Source organism: Cricetulus griseus, chromosome 4, assembly GCF_003668045.3.
Source record: "Cricetulus griseus strain 17A/GY chromosome 4, alternate assembly CriGri-PICRH-1.0, whole genome shotgun sequence".
Taxonomy (NCBI): Eukaryota; Metazoa; Chordata; class Mammalia; order Rodentia; family Cricetidae; genus Cricetulus; species Cricetulus griseus.
This window is the reverse complement of record NC_048597.1, coordinates 71825964-71845709: the sequence shown is the minus strand read 5'-3', so window position 1 is coordinate 71845709 and position 19746 is coordinate 71825964. Positions and strand designations below refer to the sequence as shown.

The following is a 19746-nucleotide window of genomic DNA, read 5'->3' as shown; positions in this document are numbered from 1 at the left end:
CAGCCAGGTCTGTTGGTGCAGGCCTGTAATACCAGCTACCCGAGGAGCTGAAGCAGGATGATAAAAAGGTTAAGGCCATCCTGGGCACTCAGTGAGAACTTGTCCCAAAAAGGTCAAAACAACAGAAGGCTGGGATGTCATTGAGTGGTAGTTTCAGTCTCCAGTATCCAAGAGAGGAAAGAAGACAGCAGAACTCTCCCTTGGTCTCAGTGGAGCCATAGGGCTGCTAGGAAAGCCCATCATGCCACAGGAAAGTTCCAAACCTGCCCTCTCCATAAGATCCTGTATGTGTGGGTGTATATGAGTGTAGTACTCTGGACGGCCAGAAGAGGGTATCAGATCCCCTGGCACTAGAGTTTCAGGCAGTTGTGGGCTGCCTGACATGATGTAAGCATGCTAAAAGATCTCTAATTAGAAGATAATAGTTGGAGCAGGAGTGCTGTTGTTACAGAATACTAGTAGTCAGAGTTCCTTATCTGAGAAGAAGATGGGGAAGTAGTATGACCTTATTTTACATCCTGGCTTTTATGGAAAATTGCTTAAATTCTCTAAGCAGCCTGGCTGCATAGTTGGGGTAGTGATGTGTGCACCAAGGAGAATAGGGAAGGAGGTGTAGGTAGGTGGTCTGGAAAGGCTTCCTGGAGAAGGTAACCCTTAGATTGAATTTTGAAGGATAAATACGGTAAACCAGGGAAGGCAGAGGAAAGAGTATCACAAAGGGCCTTGAAACACTGCTGAGCAGCCACCAGTAGATGAACCCAGAGAGCAGGTTGGGTAAAGGGCCAAAGTGGCAAAAGACAGCAGGGGGAGCAGGTTTTCACATGTTATGAAAGAGCTAATGAGATTAGCATTTTTCTTGGCGTTGCTTTAATTTGAAGAATGAAACAAGCAGTTTCTCAGAATTGGTTTTAGGGATTGTGTCTCCTTAGTAATTTTAAATTTCACTGAGAATGCTTTATTCCCTTCTAAAGATATTCTTACTCATATTTTAGTATGTGTTTATTGCTGAAAAGAAAGGGAAGAGCCAGGTATGGTGATGTACACCTGCAGTCCCAGCACTTTGGCGGTGACAACCGGAGTATCAGGAGTTCAAGATCATCCTGGGTTATCTTAGAAAGTGGCGGAGAGCAAGGTAGTAGTGGCGCACGCCTTTAATCCCATCACTCAGAAGGCAGAGGCAGGTGAATCTCTGTGAGTTCGAGATTAGCCTGGTCTATAGAGCTAGTTCCAGGACAGCTTACAAAGCCCCAGAGAAACCCTGTCTCTCAAAACCAAAAAAGAAAGAAGAAGAAGAGAAGAAGAGGAGAGGAGGAGGAGGAGGAGGAGGAGGAGGAGGAGGAGGAGGAGGAGGTGTCGGAGACAGTGGGCAGAGAATTTCTTTTTGTGAGAACATTTAACTTGTCTTGGATACACACTTAGGGGTGTTTTCTGTGCTGAGTTTGTATCTAAATGGAGCTTCAGTCACAGTTTCCTTTATGATAGCGGTTAAGAAACAGGGTTGAAGTCAGGCAGTGGTGTAGCATACACCTTTAACCCCAGCACTTGAGAGGCAGAGGCAGGCGGACCTCCATGAGTTGGAGGCCCGCCTGGTCTACAAAGAGAGCTCCAGGATAGCCAGAGCTATTACAAAGAGAAACCCTGTCTCAGGAAAAAAGAAAAGAAACAGGGCTGAGGCTATAGTAAAATGCTTGCTTTGTGATGATGAAGTCCTGAGTCTGATCCCTAGAATCCACATAAAAAGTTGGAGTGAGGTCTGTGCCTATAGTCCCAGTGACAGGAGACGAGGCAAAGGCATTAGATCCCTGGAAGCTCGAAGGGATTTTAGGAAGAAACATTTAGATCTTTTTTTTTTTTTTTTGGTTTTTTTTTTTTTTGGTTTTTTGAGACAGGGTTTCTCTGTGTAGCTTTGGAGCCTATCCTGGCACTCGCTCTGGAGACCAGGCTGGCCTTGAACTCACAGAGATCTGCCTGCCTCTACCTCCCGAGTGCTAGGATTAAAGGTACATGCGCCACCAACGCCCAGCCATTTAGATCTTTTACTAGTTTCTGTGCGACTTCTCCCCGATATCTTTTGTTTGCCACTCATTTCTGGCATTTTGTCCTTGTTTAGTTTCAGACTCACCTTTAGACTTTACATCTTCCATGTGACTTGACCTACTTAGTTCATATCTGGAACTGGAGTTACAGATGCTTGTGAGCTATATGTAGCTGCTGGGAATCAAATCTGGGTCCTCTAGAACAGCAGGCTGTGCTCTTAACCACTGATCTATGGCTCCAGATCATGGTTTTGTTTTGGTTTTTTTTTTAATTGTTGTTTTGTTTGATTGATTGGTGTGGTTTTGTTGTTGTTGTTGTTGTTGTTCTGGTTTTTCAAGATAGCTTTGGAGCCTGTCCTGGAACTAGCTCTTTGTAGACCATGCTGGTCTCAAACTCACAGAGATCCACCTGCTTCTATCTCCCGTGTGCTGGGACTAAAGGCATGCACCACCACCCACCCAGCTGCTCACTGACATTCTTTTTTTTTAAAACAAAATCATCATTTATTCATTGCAAATTCCATACATGAACACAAATGATTTTGATTATATCATCCCCCTACAACCTCCCTTCAACTCATCCCAGGACTCATCAAGCAGTCTCCATGCCAAATTTTTCATGTTCTTTTAAAAAATTATTATTATTAGTCCACTGAACCCAGTTTGTGCTGAGCATGTGTTATGTCAAGAAGACAGTATTTGATAGCCCGCCTACCATTCTGCAGCTCTTACAGTCTTTATGTTCTCTCTTCCATGATGGTCCCCTTGTCTTGGATGAGTTGAGGTTGATACAGTTTACTCATCTAGGATTGAGCATCACAGTCACAAAAATATGGGACGCTTCACGAATTTGTGTGTCATCCTTGCGCAGGGGCCATGCTAATCTTCTCTGTATCGTTCCAATTTTAGTTTATGTGCTGCCGAAGCGAGCACGCTCACTGGCATTCTTAAGATAAAATAAAAATTGCTCTTGAATTCCCCTCTGTTGCCACCACCCCCTTAAAGATTTAATTATTTAGTGTGTATTTGGTTAATTAATTTTTATTTTATATGCATTGGTGCTTTGCCGTGGGTGTCAGGTCTCCTGGAACTGGAATTACAGACAGTTGTAACCTGCCATGTGGATGCTGGGAATTGAACCCATGTCCTCTGAAAGAGCAGTCAGTGCTCTTAACCACTGAGATATCTCTCCCACCCCCTTAATGTGTATTTGTATATGCCTGAGCGTATGTATTTGAACCATATGTGTACAGATGTGCTCAGAAGACAGAAGAGTGTCAGATCCCTAGAGGTGGAATTCCAGGCAATTGTGAGCTGCCCAATGATGTGAATCGAACTGGGTCTTATAAAGAGCAGCACATGGTCTAAACCGTTGAGCCATCTCTGCAACCCCTCTCTTTGGTTTATTTTGATGTAGGCTGAGTTTTCTTGTCCTGCAGCCACTCTCAAATAATCACTCAGAGGCTTAATATTAATTACAAATGCTTGGCCAATAGCTCAGGCTTATTACTAACTAGCTCTTACAACTTAACCCATTTCAATTTATCAGTGTACTGCCTCAAGACTCACGTCCTTACCTCTATCCCATTTTGTATGTTCTTCTGGCTGTTGACTCCGCTAAACTCCACCCTTCATCTCATTCTCAGTTTTGCCTTCCCACCTAATTTTATCCAGTTCTGCTATTGGCCAGTCAGCTTGCTTACTAAACTAGTCACAGCGACAAATCTTCACAGTGTGCAAAAGGATTTCCCACGGCATTTTGAACCTCCTACTATTTGGGTTGTATCTCTTCTCTGAGTCTTTTGAAATAGCTTTCTCAAAGCCTGTTGTGCAAGTTCCCTTCAATGACTGGCTGAGATTTTCAGATTTCTATTTCGTCAGTTGGTTTTCTGTCATTGGCTAGAATTAAATTCACATTAACAGTGTTCTGACTTTGTATTGTTTGTTTCAGACAGGATATTGATGTATAGCCAAGAAACCCAAACACTTAGCATGTGTTTGTGTGTGTCCCTCCCTTCGAGATTTGCCTTACACATGGAAGGGTTCTCCTGCCTCACAGCATCACAGCACTGTGTACTGTGTATAGTTTACAACAGCAGCTTCTCTGCTTTTGCTTGCTGAGATGAAGCAGTATGCCAAGTATAATGAAGTGTCTGTGTTTTAGAAAAGTCTTAGTGTCCCACAGAGAAACACACAAAGCAGAAGCAGCTTAGCAAGGCAATTCTTTCTGTAGATAGGTGGGTCAGAGCCAACCCAGGCTGGCTGTAGTTTATATCCAAATCTTGTTGCTCCTCCATCATGCTCAGTATGAAGCCCCAGACTGGCCCTGAAGGTCCACACATGCTTTCCCTCATCTCTGTCACATTCCAGTAATGGGAAGCTTTTCCCCCAAGGCTTATCAGTACCTACAGGCCAACTTAAGAGCCTCAGGTGTGTTGGTGCTGTGGTGGTGTGTGTTCAGGACCCATGGAATCAGCCTTTGGGTTTCAAAACCATGAGGACTGACCAGACTCTTTCTTACACTTCAGTCTTGAGTGTTATGTCAGTTCTTGCAATTAATTTTTGGAATTTTTTTTTTCTGTTTCTTTACTGGCAAAGATGCTTTTTCCATGATCACAACACCATGTCAGAAGCAAGAATGTTCCCTGGATACTGATGTATACCTGTAGTCATTATCTGCTGGAGGCTGAAGCAGGAGGATTAAAAGTTCAAGGCTAGCCTGGGTTACATGATATATTCCAGGCCACTCTGGGCTACATAAATATTGTGATCCCCGACTGACAAAAGAATAGATGTTTCTGTCAATACAGGCTCTCACCCTGGAGCCCACGATGGTCTCAAGATAAGCAGTCCTCCTGTATTAGTGACTCGGGTACTAGGATCATAGGGATGGATCATGCCCATTAGTCCTCTAAAAGATGTCTTTAGAAAATCCTTGCCATGCTAAAACCAGGGAATAGTTCGGTGGGAAAAGTGCTTGCCTCCTTTTATTATATGTTTTTATGTGTGTGCCTAAGAACAACTGAAGGGAGCTGGTGTTCTTTCTACTGTGTGGGTCCTGGAGATGGATCCCAAACTGTAGGACAGGGTGCCTATATCTACTGAGCCATCTGGCCACCCAGGGTCTCAACAGGATCTCCGTATGCAGCCATGGATAGCCTGCCTCTGCTTCTCACATTTTTTGATAATTTTCTATTAGTGAATCATATTGTCATTGGCTAATAAATCAGAATCAACTATTCTCCAGAGGATTTTGTTTGCCCAGGGTGGTAGCTCAGTCCATAAAGCATTTGCTACGCTAGCACAAGAACTTGGGTTTGTTCCTCAGAGCCCACGTGAACAACCAGGAACTGTGTACACGTTCGTAGTCACACTGCTAGAGAGAAGGAAATATTTGGATACCTGGGGCTCACCTACCAGCTAGCCTAGCCTAACTGGTGATCCTAGGTCCCAGTGAGAAACAGCTGTCCCCAAAATCAAAGTAGATGGCTCCTGAAGAATGACACCAAAGATTGGCCTCAGGCCTCCATGCACATAGACATATATGCCAAAAGGGGGAGATGGTTTTTCTTAGTATGGAAATAGGGTGCGAATATCTAAAATTGATTTGGTTATTTTCGGACAGTCGAGCCCTGAGACTTTTTTTTTTTAAAGTCAGTCTCATATTCACTCATAGCCCAGGCTGTCCTATTGACTTGTCCTACTGTGTGCTGTGGTGGTGCATGTAGAACCACCACACCTGGCTTTATTGTGGTTGTTGTTTGGGGGGCAGGGTGTATACACATGATGAGAGGTAGGCACATATATGCCACCATGCACATGTAGCAGTCAGGGGGTAACTTTGTAGTGTCAGTTCTCTCCTCCCTCGTTTTCATGGGTTCTGAAGAATGAATTCAGGTTCCCAGGCTTGCACGGCCAGTACCTTACCCACCAGCCATCTTGGTAGCCCCTCATGGTTTTGATATTTTTCTTTTTATGTTTACAGTATTCTGTTTGCATGTGTGCCTGCAGGCCAGAAAAGGGAACCAGATCTCATTACGGATGGTTGTGAGCCACCATGTGATTTCTGGGAATTGAACTCAGGACCTCTAGAAGAGCAACTAGTGCTCTAAACCTCAGTGCTCTTAATCTCTCTAGCCCCTTGATACTTTTCTTAATGAGCATATTTTCCATAACATACTGACTGTATTTTCTGTGGAGTAAATGCCTGCTTTTGTAGAGGACCCATGTCAGGAGCTTGTCAGCTCCAGGGGCATCTGACACACCCCTGTACTCCTCAGGCTCCCATATTCATGAACACATACTCACACATACACAATGAAAAACAATAAAAGAAAGTAACAGTAAAGGGCAATGCGTCTGTAGCTCTGGTTGAGTGCTTGCTTGGTACACAGAAGGTACTGTTTGTAGTCAAAGGAGAGACTAAGTCAGGTGCTGCTCCCAGGCTGGCTCTGACTTGCTCTGCTATCTCCATAGTCCGCTCCTTTAGTAGAAATCGTTGGCTTGTTTTTGTTCTGTTATTGACTCTACTTTATGTATGCAATGTACATAACTGTTGCTATGTTGTTATCTAACATATTCAACAAGCATTGGCCACATCGAAACTGCTGAATGTTTGCTGTCTAACTGCAACAAAGATAGGGAAATTGCTTAAGGATGTGGAACTGCCTTAAATTGGTTGGGTAGAAACCTGGTGGAAATTATAAAGTGGATGTTTTTCAGTGTCTTGCATACTCTATTCTTGTCTTCCTGTTATTTTAACCTGCTGCATCCATTAGAATGACTTATTAGACACTGTTTTCAGGTTTTCCTAATCCATCATCCTATTTGCTTTTATGGATTGTTTTTAAGGGAGTTGTTTGGTTGGTTGGTTGATTTTGACTTTTTGAGACAGGACTTGATGGAGTCAAGGCTACTGACTTTGATCTCACTATGTAGGTGAGACTAACCTTGATTCCCTGATCCTCCTTTCTTCAGCTTCCAAGTGCTGGATTATAGACACACATACCACAACAAGTAACTTGGTGTGTGATTTTTTTTTTTCCTTCGTTTCTTTTAACAGCTGCCATTTTGAAATGCCATTTTTCTTACATGTTGTCTCTTCCCCTGCCCTTTGTGGTACTGAGACTCAAACACTGGGACTTAGGCATGCTAGACAAGCATTGTACCAGCAAGATATATACTCCTACCTCTGGCTCCCCTTTACCAGTTTTATAGCACCCCTGTTACTGACAAAGTTGAAAAATACTAGTTAAGGGTCAGCCACATGGCTCGGTGGATAAAGGTGCTTGCTGCCCATCCTGAGACCCTAGTTATCCCTAGGACCCACTTGGTGAAAGAACTGTCTCCTGAAAACTGCCCTTTCCACACATCAGCCCTCCACGCACACTCATACACATATGTGCACACAGTACACACAAATATATACATGTCAGACATCTTTAAAATTTTATGGGTATGAGTGTTTTGCCTGCATGTATATCTGTGCACCACTTGAATGTCTGATGCCAAAGGTAGGCATTGCATCCCCTTGGAAGTGGAGTTATGGACAGTTGTAAGCTGCCATGTGGGTGCTAGGAATTGAACCTGGATCCTCTGGAAATCAGCAAGTTTTGTTATTGGCTGAGATATTTCTCCAGACCCAATGTGTTTTGTTTTAGGAGCCCATTTTTATAGAAAAATTACAATAGGCAGAAGAAGTTGGGAGTATCATGAACAACATACAGTCTGGGCACACATGCAGTCTTGTACCAACTCAGGGTTCAGTTGGTTTCTAGCTTTATTCTGTTGCAAGCAGTGGTAGTTTTTTTTTTTTCCCCTCATTAAGCTAACCTTCTGAAGATCATAAAAAGCAGATTGTCAGAACAGTGAAGGCAAAGGTAGCACACCTTTGGTTATACTTTTTGTGATAATTATATAAATACAATTTTGAAAATCCTGATCAGACACTTGTTGGGCCCTGAAAGTACTTCCCATGGCTTTCTGGGTTCCCAAAATGCTTTGAAACTGCTTTTGTTTTATTTATTTATTTTCGGGCTGTTCACTATGTAGTCCAGGCTGAGATCCACCTGCCTCTGCCTCCCTAGTGCTGAGATTAAAGGCATGCGCCACCACTGCCCAGCAAAGACCTCTTTTCCAATGAAATTCTCAGTTCTCTTAAATAAGCAAACTAATCTTTAACTCTGGGTACCTGTCTTCCAACAATGGATAGAATTTGTACACTCTGTATTTTTGTCTGTCTTTCATTACATTTGTTTATTTATTTTGTGTATGTGAGTGTGCAAACAAGCATCATGTGCCAGGGTGGTGTGTGGCAGGCAACACAGCATACAGGAGTCTGTTGTCTCCTTAAATCATATGAGTCCTAGAATTGAACTCATGTCGTCAGGCTTGGTTGAGGAGCCATCTCTAGCTTGTGGTCTGGATTTCAGAAGCTCAGAACTAAGGAAACTTGAGGTTGTGATTTGCACCTGTAAGCTCAGCACTCAGGACTGGAGGGTAGACCAGCTCAGTTACTTATGTAGTAAGACGCTGTCCCCCACATCCACCCACCGCCCAGTGACAGCCCTTATGGAAGGTCGAGGAACAGCTCAGGGTGGCATCGTGGATACTTAGGGCCGTGGTGAGTGAGGTGATGTTGCTGACAGAAGAGCCACTCCTTAATTGAGGTGAGCAGATTCCCTCTTTTCCTCTTCCTTCCTTCATAAATGTTTTTGTCATTGTGTTTTTTGTGTGTGAGGTCAGAGGTCAACATTGGGTGTTGTTCCTTATGCACTGTACACATTGTCTTTTGAGTTAGGGTTTCTAGGTGACCCTGGAACTCACCGAGTAGGCTAAACTGCCAGGGATTCACCTTTCTCTGCCCCACCAGCTCTTGTTACAGCTCTCTGCTGCCATGTCCAGACTTTTTTTTTTTTTTTTTTTTTTTTTTTTTCATGTATCCTGAAGATGAAATTCAGGGCCTTATGTTTGCAAGGCAAGTTCTTGGTGGCTCACAGCTATCTGTAATGAGATCTGGTACCCTCTTCTGGCCTGCAGGTGTACATGCAGGCAGAACACTGCATACAAAATAAATAAATCTTTAAAAAAATATATGCTGTCAAAGCAATAGTTTCTTCCTTTCTCCCTTTCTACCCCCCCCCCTCTCTCTCTCTTTTTCTGAGACAGAATCTCAGTGAGACTAGGCTGTTCGGGCCTTGGCCTTCTGTATGCTAGGATTGTGAGCCCCAGGCCTGGCTACTTCCCACCCTTCTGTGCAGCTCGATGCACATATATGTTCATTTATTAGTAACCACTGGGGTGATGACTGCTTTGTGCTCAGAAGCTGCTTCACAGATGCTTGCCAGCTGAGAGGTGTTCTGGGTGTGCTGGTGGCATGTTGTGTCTTTATAGTACTTGATTTTCAGGTCCAAACACTGAAGAAAAAGGTTAGCCTTAGTCTTTGGATAGATAGCATTTGTGGTTTATTGTAAACTGTCTTTCTCTTGTTTGCACAATGATGCTAATTTTGTCTTCTCTATTCCTACAGGTTGGTGACATTGTGAAAGTCACAAGGATGAATATAAATGGCCAGTGGGAAGGCGAGGTGAATGGGCGCAAAGGGCTTTTCCCTTTCACACATGTTAAAATCTTTGACCCTCAAAACCCAGATGACAACGAGTGATTGCTATTGCCGTCCCTGCTGCTGCCTTGTGCTGCCTGTCATAGTTTCCTTTGAAGTGGGAAGCGTTCTCTCACATGCAAGTCACACCGTGCTGCTGGTGGCCAGCTTTCCATACATTGGCGGTCTCCTGCACATTTGGAATGCCTCCAGCAGCTGCCTCTTGGCATTTGTATCATAGTCATACTGTCAAAGAGTAGCTGATTTTAGAGTTCTTCTGGATTATAAACTGGAAAACTGGTGGAAGCACACAGGTAGAAAGAATTGAACACAGAAAGGGTCTTCCTTCTCATCACTGCCTTGCTTGTACTTGAGGCTGACTCTGTGTGCTTGTCATAGAACGTGTGAGCCTGCTGGTGTCCACATGGAGAGGGTTAGCCTCTGCAAGCTCTTGCCGTTGCTGGGCCACAGAGCAATGGCTTTGCCACAACTTGTTTTTCTTGGGACGACAGAGGAAGTAAACTCCAGACAGTTCTGTCCGAACTTCTGAAATCTGGCTTGTTTCCACTTTCTTTTGTTTAGTTTTGGTTTTGGAAGACTAATTCATTAGAGTTGTGTGTTCCGAACAGATTTTTAAATAGTAGGTTGGATTTTTGTGATAGTGTAAGGAACAATACTTGTCCCTGAGCTTCCAAACAGAAGCTGCTGTATGTAACTAAAGGAATATGAAAAGACCCCCTGAAGTAGAGGCCTTTATCTTTTGGTTGCCATAATGCCCTGTGTACCATGTGGCAAACAGTGCATACAAACAGCATTCATGGTGTGCCATGCTGTGTGCAGCCGGGAAGCACCAGGGTGAACCGTAATCTCAAGAGCCTGAGCAGAAAAGAGTGGAGCACTTGGTTAGTTCTGGCTAGCTTTTCAATGGGTATACCCCTTTAAGAACTACAGTGAAGTTTATAGAATATTGGATTCACCACAAAGTCTTGTCAGCCCTTCCTGTCCAGACCCAAGCCTGTCCAGGCAGCTTGAAAGTGGTAGTACTGTCTGTTCTGTTCCACAGCCTCAGTGGATCAGAACACAGTGCTCCTGAGCAAAGAAAATGCAGGCTCTGGAACCCTTAGCCCATATACCACGACCTAGTATGTAAGTCAGCTGGTACAAATGTGTGTCTGATCCCTTATCCACACGTGGCAAACCTGAGTTGTAGAACTTTTCTGTAGTATCCGTTTTCAGCTGAACCCTGACGAGGACATGCCTCCACACACAACACAGCAGACCCAGAAATGTAGCAGTGACTTAGTGAATAGCTCCAGCATTTACACAACATCTGCAACTGTGGCCCTGGCTCTGGAGGCTCTTAGGCTGTGAGAACTAGTGGAATATATTCAGGAGACAAAACTAACACAACCACTTGTCCACTATATTTATTTATTTCTCTTAAAGCGGTGTGTGTGTGTGTGTGTGTGTGTGTGTGTGTTGGGCATGGTGGCACACACCTGGCTCTGGAGGCTCTTAGTGGAATATATTCAGGAGACAAAAACTAATACAACCATTTGTCCACTATATTTATTTCTCTTAAAGCCGTGTGTGTGTGTGTGTGTGTGTGTGTGTGTGTGTGTGTGTGTGTGTGTGTGTGTGTGTGTTGGGCATGGTGGCACACACCTTTAATCCCAGCATTTAGAAAGGCAGAGACAAGCAGGCCTCAGAGTTCAAGGCTAGCCTGGTGTATGTAGTGTGTTACAGGACAGCCAGGCCTATATAGAGAGACTGTTTCAGGAGCTCCCCCTGCCCCCCCCCCAAAGTGTGGGGGGGTCCCTACATATATGAATGTGCATCACATAGGTGCAGTGCCTAAGGAGGTCAGAAGAGGGCGGAGGGCGAGGGATCCTCTGGAACTAAAACTATGTGGGTGCTAAGAATTGTGCCTGGGTCCTCTGTAAGAACAGCGAGTGCTCTTAGCCAGAGCCACGTCTTGAGCCCCAACCATTTCTCTTTAAATCAGTGCTCCATCAGGCTGATAAGTGACATACTAAAGAATGTTCATGTGACAAAATGGTCCTTTGGGGGTGGTGTCATGTCTCCCTGTTTGTAGCTTTTCAGAAAAAAAATGGTAGAGGTCAGCTTCCTGTCCCTGAAAGCTGCCGTTTTTAGCCAGGTCTGTTAAGTGAACCCTAAACCCTGCCTAGAACAATACTTGCCTTCTGGCTAGTGACCCAGTTCAGCCCTATGCCTTTTGATACCTGCACTGGATACATGCCTTGTTCACAGAGGACACAACCCCAAGGAGTCACACCCCATTGCTGGGGCTTGAACCTCATGCCTTATACATGCTAGATAAACCCTCTGCCACTGAGTTCCTTTACATTTTGAAATGGGATCTCCATCAATTGCCCATGCTAGGTTCAAATTTTCCATCTGAAATTACAAAGGTTTGAGTCACCACACCCAGCTCTTAAGATCTTTTGAAACTACATTTAACTAAAGGGGCTTGGTGCCTTTTGATTATAGCAGCTTGCTTGTGCAGGCAGCCATTTCTGAGAGCAGGGTTTCCCTTCTCAAGTCTGTTGACCAGCAAGACTGCATGTAGATTCAGGATCAAAATGTCCCATAAACCTGGAGTTTGGTTTCTGAAATCAGCTAATTTGGCCCATGTAAATGTTTCTACAGCTCCCTCAGATCCAAAGCTGGAAATAAAGACTTAAGTTCAGAACTCTCAAGATATGTGCCAAAAGTAGTAATTTCCTGACTTAAAAGCTCATCAGTCTCTTAATTGGGAAAATTTTCTTTTCGCACTGATAGAAAGTGTGTCTTGCCTAGGTCCCGCCCCTCTGGGCAGACCCTCGGCCTCAGAGGGGAATGTGATCCTGGGCTTTCCTTCTGTGAGCATCATGGTTACATGGTTTGCTCTGCTGTGTTGTAGAGAGTACTGGGTTGACAACTCACTCACTACGGCTGTTGTATCTGAAAAGGAAACAACTAGGTAGTCAGGGCATAGACAACTAGACTGCAGTCCTGTTTCCTGGACAGGACCTCCCTTGCAGAAGGCATCCTTGTCACTTCTGCACTGTTGCTGGGTTGCCAGGGTGCACTGGCTTTGGTCACCCAGATGCAGAATCCTCTGCTCACCGGAAGAGACTCTGTACCCTCTCTTGGAGTTGCGCATCGCTGGCTCTGCGCCAGCCTTCCTCTCCAGCTGTTTACAGACAAGATGGGCCAGGACTGATGGCCACTGCTCTTGTAACTTTTGTTCAGAATAGTGAGTGTTTTTAAGGGATGATGTGTTCTTGTTCCAGGTGTTTATAATTTAATCCTTTAATATTATGTTCATTAACCTCTTAAAATGAGTGAAACCTTGATTGTTGTAACACAGTACCTAAGACTAATGCTCTCTGTGGACTCCTCCCCATGGGACCAGAGAACCACATCCCTGGGACTACTGTGAGTCTGGACACTGAGCTGCTTGTATATTCTAGAGGAGCAGGAGGACAGTTCTCTGAGACAGGAGGAACAGTGGCCTTGCTTCTAGACGGTCTTCACTGTGTGTTTTAAAACGACATAAAACTCTTTTGACATGTATAACTTAAAGATCATAAGCGTCAGGCAATAATATTTTCTGTGTAAGCTTTTAAAATTATTTTTGGGGATCATAGCTTGTTTTATTTTGTGCTATAAAATTAACAGTATTAAATGACTTATATTCTTAGAATACATTGAGTGTCTTTTCTTAACAGATTAGTGCCTTTTTATTTTTGTATTCCATTTTACGTTACTGGTCCCAGCATCAAAACCCTTGTTTCCATGGCCTGTTGTACATTGTCTCAATAAAACTTGCACCAGCTGGCGGTGGCAGCAGCCTCGGTGTTTCAGTGTCTCCTCAGTCAGCCCCCACCAACCTCTCCCAACCGTTAAACTGTGGCAGAGCCCCTGTTACTCACATAGACTCGCTCATGCTGCTCCCTCCTCCCTTACCCAAAAATGGCAGCTTCCTAGTCTGGGAAGTAACTGTTCTCAGGGTATTGTGAGTGCTGTGGAAACCCCACACGTGGACTTAGCCTTCTGAGCAGGGGGTGCAGAAGGCAGCTCTGCTCTGTTGAGTATCTGCTGAGCATGATTTAATCCAAGGAGCTCAGTGGTCAGGGAAAGCAAGCTATCCTGTCTTCTGCCATTCCTGTCTGTATATGGACCTCCTTGTGAGCTTTGAAGATCTTCGGGAGGGAACTTTGTGTGGATGGCTTGCTTAAAAGCCTCACAAATTGCTGGATGGTGGTGGTGGTGCTTGCCTCTAGTCCCAGCACTCCTGCTTCCCAATAGGCAGAGGCAGGTGAATCTCTGAGGTGGTGGAGGTCAGCCAGGTCTAGAGTTCCAGGGCAGCTAGCAATACACAGAGAAACCCTGTCTCAAAAAAAAAAAAAAAAAAAAGTTTTACAAACTACTTTGGCCATGGTCACCTTCCCCTGCTGTGACCCAGTAAGCACATTTCACTTTTTATATACATTTTATTCTCATGCCTGATTATGTGTGTATCAATACATTGAACCCCTTAAACCTTGAATCCTCTTGCCTACAGATGCTGGAATTGTGGGCATGTGCTGGCAGGCATGCTCCAAGTCTCCACCTTAGAAGGTAATGAGAAGTGCTTTCTGCAGGCCTGCACCTGAGGTACGAAGCACTCCAGCATCTAGTAGGAGATGGTGATCTCCACCCCCCCACCCCACCCCACCCCACCCAATCCCCATGCATACACACCATTTACTTCAGAGACAATCCACCAATGAGCCTTTGGGCCTGGGCACCAATAGCCCAGCAGTATACAAGTGAGGCAGGGGCTGGACTGTGCATAGAGCTGCCCTCCCCAACTTGGTACTGGAAACGGTTTGCTCTAAACCCTTGGGTCACCTGAACCTGAAGCCCAAGCCTCACTGGCCCGCTTCTTATAATGCCCACATGACAGGACACTTGTGCTTCACATGTCTTAGACCCCCATACGCCCAGCCCCCAGAGAGCTACAGCTGTCAATGACCGTTCCCTGCCTCCCAAGTGTGGGGACAGAGGACCTCACACCCTGAAAGGAACAACCTGGCCTCGGTCTGCAGTGAGGTGAGAGGACCCCAGAATGTGTTCAGTCCTTCTGGACGCTCCCTTTTACTCTGGTGGGGTGGGGTGGGAGTGGGAAGCTGGCGGGGTCTGCTGGGACCAAGAGCAGGAGGCCCTAGGGCTTGTGTTCTGGCAGCTACCCCCTATTTTCTGCCCAAATTGGAAAGCCAGCTGTTGGGACTAGCTCGCTTTCCTCTTGTTTTCCTTTTCCTTTCTGTCTATTTGTTTATATCCCTTCCATCTTTTTAGGAGGCAGGGTCTCTCTCTCTACATAACTCTGGCTGCCCCAGAACTCACTATATCTTAAAGGAGTGCACCACCACACCTGGCTTTATCTTTTTTTTTTTTTTTTCCTTTTTTAATTTTGTGATACAACCCAGGCTGGCCTCCACCTCTCAAATTCTGGAATTACTTACAGGTTTGTGCCACCAAGCCTGGTTCATTCATTGCTGGGGATGGAAGTCAGGACTTTGTGTATGTTAGGCAAGCACTCTACTGACTGAGATCCATTCTGGCCTCAAGCTTCTTTTTGGCTGCAAAAAGATGGTCCTGCACCACTCTTGGAGACCTGAGTGAAGAGTGGGAAGCCTTGAGGGAGGCCAAAGCTTGCTTCATGATAGGGGGTTCCCTGCTCTCCGAGGCCATGAGCAGACCCTACACTCACTACTTAAGTAAACCAAACCATGTGTCTGGATGGATGCTCAGCCACTCCAAGCCACCTCCCTGTGTTTGCTATTGTCAGGATGCTCTAATGTGTCACCTCGCCAGAATCAAGATTAGTAAGTACCTTAGGCTGCAGGGCTCAGCATCTTCTGGGTCTCTTGCCACACGAGCCACCGTAACTCTGAGGGCCTTTCTGAAGGTAGCTGTCCTAACTAGTCTTGGGTTTAGTGTTTGTTCTATGAAGCTCTTGCCACGTCTGCAATATGGGGCAGCAGGAACCTGAAACCTAATGCCCTGGGCCCCAGGGGTACCATAATGAACTGACCCCATGCTAGGGTCTCTTCCCAAGTGGCCACCCTCTTCAAGCTGCTACACTAATGTCCTTCCAATTTCATCTTTGACACCTCAAACTCAGCAGCCCGTATTCCACTCCCTAAAGCACCTCCTACATGCCAGACTCTACATGTCTTGTCCTAGCAGTCCCTGGGAACCGCAGCAGATGGGGTCACTAACCACAGAACTTGGATGCTATAGATGTAGGGTGGCAAGTCTCTTCCCTCCAACTCCCACAACACCACATAGACCAGCACAGGGGATTCTCAGCCCATCAGTTCAAGTTCCAGCCCTGCCACCTACCAGCTGTGTACTCTCTGGGGGAAGGGGTCTGTCTTAGTGTTTCCATCGCTGCAACAAAACACCATGACCAAAAAGCAAGTTGGAGAGGCAAGGCTTTATTTGGCTGACACTTACACATTGCTGTTCATCACTTAAGGAAGCCAGGACAGGAACTCAAGCAGGGCAGGAACCTGGAGGTGGGAGCTGATGCAGAGGCCATGGGGGGGAGCTGTTTACTGGTTTGCTCAGCCTGCTTTCTTTTGGAACCCAGGAGCACCAGCCCAGGGGTGGCCCCACCCACCATGGTCACTAATCCCTGATTGATCACTAATTGAGAAAATGCCTTACAATTGGATCTCATGGAGGCATTTCCTCAACTGAGGGTCCTTCCTCTGATGACTCTGGCTTGTGTCAAGTTGACACAAATACTAGCTAGGGTCCCTAACCTCTTTGAACTTCAGCCTCCCCATCCTCTGAAGAATCAACGCTAATCAGACCTGCAGATATATGACTGTAATCACAGCTACTCCAGAAACAGTTGAAATGAAAGTTCAAGGTCTGCCTGGACTACAGAGTCAGTTCAAACTAGCCTGGGCAACTTAGTGTGAAACCTTGTCTCAGAATGAAAAATGCAAAAACAAACCAGGCAGTGGTGGCACACACCTTTAATCCCAGCATTCTGGAGGCAGCATTCTGTGAGTTTGAGGCCAGTCTTGTTTACACAGTGAGTTACAGGTTATCGAGAGCCAGACCCTGGTTCAAACAACTCAGTTGTAAGGGTGTAGTTGTAGTGTGAACGGGCCCTGGGTTCAGCCCCCAGCACCTAGTGTATAGGGTACATGCCTAAAACCCCAGCTCTAGGGAGGCAAAGGCAAGAGAGTCATCCTGGGTTACATAGCAAGTTTGAGGCCAGTTTAGGCTAAATGAGACACTGTCTCAAAAAAAAAAAATCCCCACAGATCTTTTATTTTTTCTTTTATTTCATATACCTTGATTATGTATACCACCAAATCTCTATTCCCACTCCACAGCTACCCCAAATGCCCAACATATCCCTTTCATGTCCTTTCTTGGTTTTTGTTTTTGTTTTCTTTGGAAGCTACTAGATCTGGTTGGGGATTTAACTCAGTGGTAGAGCCCTTGCCTAGCAAGGACAAGGCCCTGGCTTTGGTCCTCTGCACTGGGGGAAAAAAAATAGCAACTTACTGAGCCAGTTAGGCTGCCTGTTGGAATGTTGACTGATCTTGAGCAGGATTTGAGCAGACAACCATAGCTTCAGTGATTTCATGAGTGTAATGACTGTGATGTCCAGAAAACAGTACTGGTAGCACTCCTCCCCATCCTCCACACATACATTCTTTCTGCCCCCTCTTCAGTGCTTCTCCCTAAGAGGAAACAGGGACTGACACAGACCCCTTCATGGCTGAGCACTCAATAGTCACGTATTCTTGGCATTTTGGCTAGTTATGAATCCCTTCATTAATTGTTGGCCTCTGCAGAGAGCAGCTTCTCTGGCCACTAATGTGTACAAACATGAATAGATGGCAATTTGACACATCCATCCAGCAGGACAGCAGTTAGGTCTCATGACCTCCATGGCCATGGGCTTTTAACCAGTTTATAGTACAGGCATGAGTTCTCTCCTGAGGGGCAGGCCTTAAATCCAACAGAACAGTGTTTGGTTACCCCATGATTTTTGTGCCAGTATTTCATCAGTGGGTACACAAAGTGTCTAGCACGAGGTGAGGCCACTGGTGGCTTTTCTTCCCCAGTGGATTGCATAGCACCTCCCATCTCTATGAAAGCTAGCCATCTGAGAGGAAGGTGTCAACTCTGGTTCAGCCTGATCTCTCTGTGTCCTGCAATGACATGGTGTGGTGTCCTCAGCAGCAGAGTTTGACCATCTAGTTGTGGTAGGCAACCAAGAACGATGGCAATAGCCTATTGTTTTTATTTGTTTTTTTGGGGGGGGTTGTTTTGTTTTTAGAAGTGCATATGAAGTCAAAGCCTTGGTTGTTTCTTGCAAGGGTGAGCCTAAAGGTACAAATCCTCAGTGTGCATGTGAGGCCAGCTGGTTTGAGGTCAAGGGCATCATGCCCCAGGACAAGCATGCTGTCAGTGATGGGCCTCTCCATGGTAGAAACCATACTGCCTACCGGACAAAGACTGCCCTGAGTCTTCTGCTTCTGTGCCCTGGGCAAGATTCAGTCCCTAGGACCATCTTTCCATCTTGTAAAATGGGTTGGGACAGGGCAGGTAAGCACAGACCATGGACCACAAGTAACAGAAATACTTCCCTGAAATACTGCCACTGGGTTTAGTGCTAGAGGGACGACCTCTAGTTGACCACAGTGGCTCAGAGATAGAATGAGAGGGGCAGAGAAAGGCACTGAAAACATCCAGAAAAAGTGGTAATCTGGCCTGGGCAGGATGGCCACAAATGGACGGCATCATGAAGGGAGAACATCATGACAAGACCCGGGAAATTCTCACAGGTTGGGAAGAGAAAATTTAATAAAACGTGACGTGTGGAAGTGGGGTGAGATGGAGTTAGGGGACGTAGGAGGGCCATGGTTTGGGTTTTCTCCTTCCTGGACATTTCATCCAGAGAGTCAACCTCCACCCCGCTCCCGCCGAGTACGGATGGCTTGGCGACCCACAACCGGTGCGCAGTGACTCGGGGGGAGGAGGGATCTGGGGGTGAGTCGGATGCAGCCCTGCAGCCTGCTCACACTCCACCACCGGCAAGTGGTGGGAAGCTTGACGTTGACCCTTCTTTTGCTGCGGGGCGGGGCGGACGCCTCGGGCTCGGGCCCGCAGTGTAGCCGCAGCGCCGGCCCCGCCCCCGCCCGCTCCGCCCTGCAGGCCGGCCGCAACCGGGCGCGGATCCCGAGCGCCTGCCCTCCCGCTCGCTCGCTCGCTCGCCCGCCCTTTCGCCCGCGGCCGCTGAGCCAGGTGAGCGCGCCTGGCTCTGTCCCGCACGCGCCCCGCGCCCTCGGCCAGCGCGCTCGCCGATCTCTACCCTGGCGGCCGAGTGGGGCACTCAGGAGGCTGGAGCGACCCCGGTCCTTGCTGCTGCTCCCCAGCACCCCTGTCGGCTGCCTGGAGCCCCCTACCTTATGCTGGTCCGTTGGTTGGCTGCTGCGTCTGGCTGGTGAGGGAGCCGCAAAGAAGCTGGTAAGGGTGCTGGAAAAGGATTCCCAGACCTAGGAAACTGCACGTGCCAAGGCAGGGAGAGTGGACAGGACGTTGGCGTCAGGGCTCCCCGAAATGTGAATCACAAGCTGAGGCGCTCTAAGGCAGCAGTCTCTCAGGGCACCTGAAGCCACAGAGGGCCTAGGCTAAGCAGGAAAAAAAAACCGATCTCCCACCCGACACACACCAGGATTATGAGTAGGATCTGGATGGGGAAAAGAAGCAGGCTTCCGGTGGCCTGAATCCAGGGGAGTCCTGGGAGCCATGCAGAAGCCTGGGGAACCTCTGTGAGGTGGGGTAATTCAACCTGCTTTAGGTTGCTAGAGTTGTTGGGACATGCACGCAAGCTTCTGATGTGGAGTGTGCAGCAGACAGTGTTAGAACTTTTCTGGGCAACAAAATGCAGAGGTCTCTCCCTGCAGGCCCAAGTAACTGTGCCTTTGAGTTGGGATGTCTGGCCCCAAGCTGGCCTAACACATCATAGGTGGAAGGCATGGTACCCACCTAATCTCCCACCAGGCCTGATGCCCAGTGAGTAAA

The 19746-nt window shown here is 46.5% G+C and overlaps 1 protein-coding gene and 1 non-coding gene across 2 annotated transcripts in view; one reads left to right on the top strand and one right to left on the bottom strand.

Annotated features, from left to right (window-relative positions):
• Crkl (CRK like proto-oncogene, adaptor protein) overlaps positions 1–13492 on the top strand; it is a 38502-nt gene extending 25010 nt beyond the window's left edge. Inside the window, exon 3 of the mRNA XM_027413198.2 lies at positions 9565–13492. Within this exon, the coding sequence (XP_027268999.1) occupies positions 9565–9699 (135 nt within the window). The 3' untranslated portion in view covers positions 9700–13492. The remainder of the gene's footprint in view (positions 1–9564) is intronic.
• LOC113835428 lies at positions 2863–2969 on the bottom strand. The gene has a single exon (XR_003484973.1). It is a non-coding gene; the product is annotated as a U6 spliceosomal RNA (small nuclear RNA).
• Positions 13493–19746: the final 6254 nt, after the last annotated feature.